General features: G+C 42.3%; 1 protein-coding gene across 1 annotated transcript; it reads left to right on the plus strand.

Moving 5' to 3' along the window:
* The first annotated feature begins 2,673 nt into the window (after positions 1 to 2,673).
* Positions 2,674 to 5,341, plus strand: Il1f10 (interleukin 1 family member 10). Its single transcript, XM_070013276.1, has 4 exons — positions 2,674 to 2,705; positions 4,297 to 4,382; positions 4,696 to 4,823; positions 5,129 to 5,341. The coding sequence occupies exons 1-4, from the start codon at positions 2,674 to 2,676 to the stop codon at positions 5,339 to 5,341; spliced, it is 459 nt and encodes a 152-aa protein (XP_069869377.1).
* The last annotated feature ends 443 nt before the right edge of the window (positions 5,342 to 5,784 follow it).

Genomic DNA, 5,784 nt, shown 5'->3' on the forward strand with positions numbered 1-5,784 from the left:
TTATGGATGGAGTGTGTGACACAGTGCAAAGTGCCTTAGTAGAAACTCAGCCTCAAATCCAGGCTCTCTGATGGACCAGAATACAGCTTCTCATTCCTACTCATTTCATCTCTATCTGGCCAGAACTCAGGCAGAGGGGACCTGAGGTGGGAGTCAGTAGAAGACACTGGAATATTGAGCTGTACCTGGATGGGAGAGTTCTAGTATCCAGTTAAACTAAAGCACTACTCAACTTCCTCTAGCTCTTTGAGTTAATATTGACAAAGAATTGGATATTGACCAAGAATGGGAGACTGTCTGTCCAATATTACACAAGACCCTCCACTTTCTCTGCCCCCTCATTTTGAGCACAGCTACTTGGCTTCCCATATTTCTGCTTCCACAACTAAAAGAGGCATAAGTCAGGCTAAGAGGGATCGTAACATTGAATAGACTTACATAGAGATCAAGCTACTATTGGGATATCTGGGCTGAACATCCCAGTTATTTCTCTGTTACTCTAAGTGCAGTCCAGGGACCAGCAATGTTCCTATCACCAAGTTGCATGTTCAGAACTGAGAATCAGGCCCCACCTTAGATTTTGGGAAGCATAATTTATATTTTAACAAAAGCTACTTGAGTTTATATGTTCAATAAAGGATGGCAAGCGCTGAGCTAATTTTCTGATTCCCAAACCCAAATCACACTGGAATTATTTCAAGTCAAGACTTTGCAAACAAGGACCTAAAGTCAAGCAAATGGCATTACCAAGATTCCTCTAGGTGATCTGGAACAGGCACATTTGGAGTTCACTGACTTTAACTGAGCAGTTTCTTAAAAAATAAAAACATATTACAAAGAAAATTCATGTTCTTTACAGGAAAATTCTCATCAGATATTAAAACACAATCACTCATAATCAGCCATAGGTAAGAGTTGCATCAACACTGACACTGTGTGTATGTGTGTATGTGTTTGAAGACTTAAATGAGGTTGTATTATGCATATTATTTGTAACTTGCATTTTTCACGTAATATATTTGGAAAGCTTTAATGCTATAAATTTTTTGTAATGTTATCTTCAGTGTACACACATCTCTTATTTCATCAATTAGTCATACTTTTTAACTGTCTATTGCTGGACATTTAGGTTGTTTTCAACTTCTCTATATTACAAAAAATGCAATGAACATTTTTATAACTAAATATATTGGCAAGTCAATTTTTTCTGAAATAAAGGCAATGCATGCAATCACAGCATATGTGGAATGTTTTAAGTCTATGCTCTATAATACCAACATCTGTCAGAATTTTCCCTGTTATACTTGACTTTCAACAACTCCATATCAAGATCTAGGGATTAAAAATTACTTATCTAAGGTGACAGTGGAGATCCAGTGCCTCTATGGCTACAGACCTATTCCTTCTAACACATAGGTCATGGAGCTCAGCAATATTGAGATGGTCTGAATTCCTGCTCTGAGCAGGAATACCTGCATCTTTGAGAATCCCTTTTTTTGAGCATCTACCCCTCTCTGAGCCAACTCCTTTCTTACGACTTCCTTTCTTCTTCCATGACTCATTTTCCTTCTTACATATTCTTCTTTTCTTTCTCCTTCTTACTTGGTGAAATCTACTTAGTATAGTCCAGCTGTGGTCATATTCACATTTACTTTTATGGGGGGGGGGATGCAGTTTTGCCTCTAATTGGCTGTGGTTTACTTTCCATGCTTGAGACAGGGTTGGCCTTTCTTTTTTTCTTTTTTTCTTTTTTTTCGGTCGTGGGGCTTGAACTCTGGACCTGGGCGCTGTCCTTGCTTTCTTCAGCTCAAGGCAAGCACTCTACCACTTGAGCCACAGCACCACTTCTGGTTTTCTTGTGGCTTATTGGAGATAAGAGTCTCATGAACTTTCCTGCCCAGGCTGGCTTTGAACTGTGATCCTCAGATCTCAGCCTCCTGAGTAGCTAGGATGACAGGTGTGAGCCACCGGTGTCTGGCTGGGTTGGCCTTTCTGAAGGTGGTCATTTCAGGGAAGAACTATGGGATGGGATCATCAGCCAGGAGGGAGGACAGTCCTATGAATCTTTGTGTATCCTTTATATGCCTGTAGATTACTTTCTTCAATGTAGATTATTCACTGTCAAAAACTCTGACTGTTAAGCTTGTCTTTTCCCCCCTACATAACAGAACAGGACAGTTTGGGGAAGTTCTCTTTAAACATAGGGAGAGTGTGACTGGGGATACTTTTAACCATGCTGCTCTTCCTTTGGGCTTTAGATGTCTAAGTTCTTGCTAGATAAAGAGATGGGAGCATAGTAGCCTTCCAAATGCATTAGGAAGTGGGACTTGATCTGCTCTGTGTTTATCTCCAATCTTGGGGCTAGAGCACATCTGACTCAAATCTCATCCAGGGTAGTGTCCTACCCTAATTTGAAAAAACCTGTTCTCTTGATAAGAGCTAGCCCCAGCTCATGCATACCCCAAGCTCATTCCTGTGCTGGGACTACTTGTTCTCAAAGGAAAGAGAGGTCAATCTGTCTGAAGCTTGATAGGCCAGGCCTATAATTGCTTTAGTAGCCTATAATTAGGTGTTTCTGAGTCCAGTGTGTCTTGCCCCTATTTAACTAACCCTTCTCACTAATAACCTATTTCTTCTTTCCCTTAGTGAGAACCAGATCCCTCAGTTCCAAGCATGTGCTCCCTCCCTATGGCAAGATACTGTATGTAAGTCATTCTAGTGTGTCCCTTGCTTTCCTAATCAGGGTGCTTGGGGAACACATGGGAAGAAGGAAGGAAGGCTGAATCAGAAAGCTGAGTTTCCTTCTCACCATGAAATCATCAGTCCCCCTTAATTGTGCATCTGCATGCTGTAGCCATTCTAATACTTTCTCTATATCACAAGCAATCTGTAAGGGAATACCCTGAACTGTTTTACTGGAAATGGACCCCAAGAGCATCTATAACTTCCTCCATGTCATATATTTGTGATCCAGAGCCCAGTATCACACTTGGTATTCTCTGGGCTGCTACCTCCATGTATCTGAAAGCTCAGAGACAATCCCAGATCTTACTGACAGCGTTTTCATGAAAGCTTCTGTGACCTTTCCTTCTAGTCCTGCCTTTCCACTCTTATTTGTAGTTGGCCTCATTGCATCCTCATTGCATCCTTTCTTATAGTTTATTTCTCTCCAAGTAGAATGCTGCTGATAGGCGAGTTGTCAAATTCTGGTTGTCAAGATTTGAAGGAGAATGCCTATTGCCAATGCTAGGATCTTTGCAGATCTCTATTTTTATTGTTCAAGCAAATCTGTTTTAAACATGAAGCTATTAGCTAAAGGCATCATAACTATTATAAAGGAAGAAAAATCTCTCAGAGATGGTGACATTGGGTCAGAGCTTCTGCCTTCAAAGGTATTAGAGTTCTCCAGGTCCTGAGAGCAGCTGACAGGTACTTTTGAAACTGGCCAGGCAACTGGGCTAATAACTTGCATGGCTTTGATGTTCAACATGCTCAGCATGCTCACCATTTTCTCTGTGGATTCCAAGGTATATATTTACCCTCCCAGGATGGTCATTAGAACCAGAGCTATTCTCAAATGACTGTAATCAGGCACTGCTTCAGTTCCTCTGCTGACCCTGCTGTACTTGGTCCACCCAGAGCATGTCTCAACCTTGGCTGAGCTGGGATGATAGCCATGTTCCATACTTGTGCAACATAAAATAGTTTTTTTCTTTTTTCTTTCTGATTTGTGGATTTTCTCCTATAAAAAGTGTTTAAAATAAACAAAGAGGAGGTAACAATGCTTGATAAGAAATGTACTCATTATCTTGCCCATGTAATTGTAACCTCTCTATACGATATTTTCACAATAAAAATATGCAAAATAAAATTGTTTAAAATATCCAAAAAGCAACTCAACACTTTTTTATACAGTCTATCTCTTCATGAAAGAGAGTAAACATCTATGAAAAATTGAGAGTTTTGTAAAACCTGGGACAGGGTTCACTCTACCCAAAGACACCTGAGCCCCAAGGAAACATCTCAGAAAAACTTCTTCTACCTCTTTACAAGTTGGCATTAACTCCCCTCACTCCTCTGTGCCTATGAAAAGCTTGTACCCAAGATACTTGCTCTTGCTCTAAGATGGACATGATCATTACCTGCTCTTGATGGAGTAGTGTCCCTTTCCTTACCTGTGGAAACAAGAAGAATCTCCAAAAGGCTCAGACTAGGAGGGGAGGGGGGCGGTGAAGAGCTTAAAAGTTCTATAATGTCTAAAGGCAGTGGGCCATCCGCAATACCATCCTGTTCCAGAATCAAAGATGTGGATCAGAAGGCTCTGTATATACGTGACGGCCAGCTGCTGGTAGGAGATCCAGACACAGACAACTGTATTGCAGGTGAGCTTGTGGGGCTTTCCCAGCCAGGACCTGTCTTACATTTCATCTACCACAAGTCTTCATATCTCTTCTTCTTTTCCATCACTTTCAATGAATTAGCAGCCACCCCTGTGATGGTGAAAATAAGCCCATAGCTCTGCCTGTCCTCATGAGAGAACCTGACTCTTGTGGAGTCCTATTTCCCATGTGGCCTTGCAAGTAGGGGACATGCCAGGTGTACCTAGGCCTAGTTCTTTCTATAAGTCTTCATTTGCTGAGAGCCTGCAGAGTGGGGTCATCTCATCTCCTACCTATCTTTCTTCTTCCTTCCCAGAAAAGATCTGTATACTTCCTAACAGAGGCCTGGACCGCACCAAGGTCCCCATCTTCCTGGGAGTCCATGGAGGAAGTTGCTGCCTGGCATGTGTGGAGACAAGAGAGGGGCCTTCTCTACAGCTGGAGGTGAGAGGACATTGATCATCCCAGTGAGATGATATTGATCACCTAGTCTGGCCCCCAGGATGCTATGGTGTCTCTGCACCTATCTGTGGTTTTCCAACCAGGGCCACATGTCCTCTTCCCTTAAGTTTTCAGCGTCTCACTTTATATCCAGAAAAGAGGTCCTTGCCTTCTGTAATCTGCAGAAGGAACATTCCTGGATAAAGCCCTTTCCTATTGAGTCCTTCTTTGGCCAAGCCCCCATGGACTCTTAGGCTGACATCCCAGTCAACACATTTATCCTACAGCTGTGAACTCTGTCCCCACAGGATGTGAACATCGAGGATCTGTACAAGGGAGGTGAACGGGCCACACGCTTCACCTTCTTTCAGAGCAGCTTGGGCTCTGCCTTCAGGCTAGAGGCTGCTGCCTATCCTGGATGGTTCCTCTGTGGCCCAGCTGAACCCCATCAGCCAATACAGCTCACCAAAGATAGTGAATCTTTGGCTCGCACTGAGTTCTATTTTGAACAAAGTCGGTAAAAGGAGTAGAGGCTGAGTTCCAGCCTGCTGCTCCCAAGCCTAGTTTTTCCACTCATTATATGTGGTGGGAAGGATAATGGCCCTCCAAAACATGTACATCTTGATTTCCAAAATCTGTAAATGCAATATGTTACATGACAGAAAGGACTTTACAAATGTCAGTAAGTATCCTGGATTGCTAAGGTAAGCCTAATATAATTATAATGATCCTCATGAGTTAGGAGGCAGGAGTTCGAGTGAGACTAGAAGAAGCTTTGCTGCTGAATGTGAGGGAGGAAGAAGGGACCTGGAGCTACAAATGCAGTTTCTAGAATCTGGAAATGGGAAGGGAGTAGATTCTCCTCCAGAACTTCCAGAAGGAGTAGAGCTGTCCTGATACCCATTTCAGAATTCTGTTCTCCAAAACTGTAGAAAAATAAATGTACATTGTTTTAAGCTAATGA

Source organism: Dipodomys merriami, unplaced genomic scaffold (genome assembly GCF_024711535.1).
Source record: "Dipodomys merriami isolate MVZ:Mamm:240054 unplaced genomic scaffold, mDipMer1.0.p SCAF_90, whole genome shotgun sequence".
In the NCBI taxonomy this organism is placed as follows: Eukaryota; Metazoa; Chordata; class Mammalia; order Rodentia; family Heteromyidae; genus Dipodomys; species Dipodomys merriami.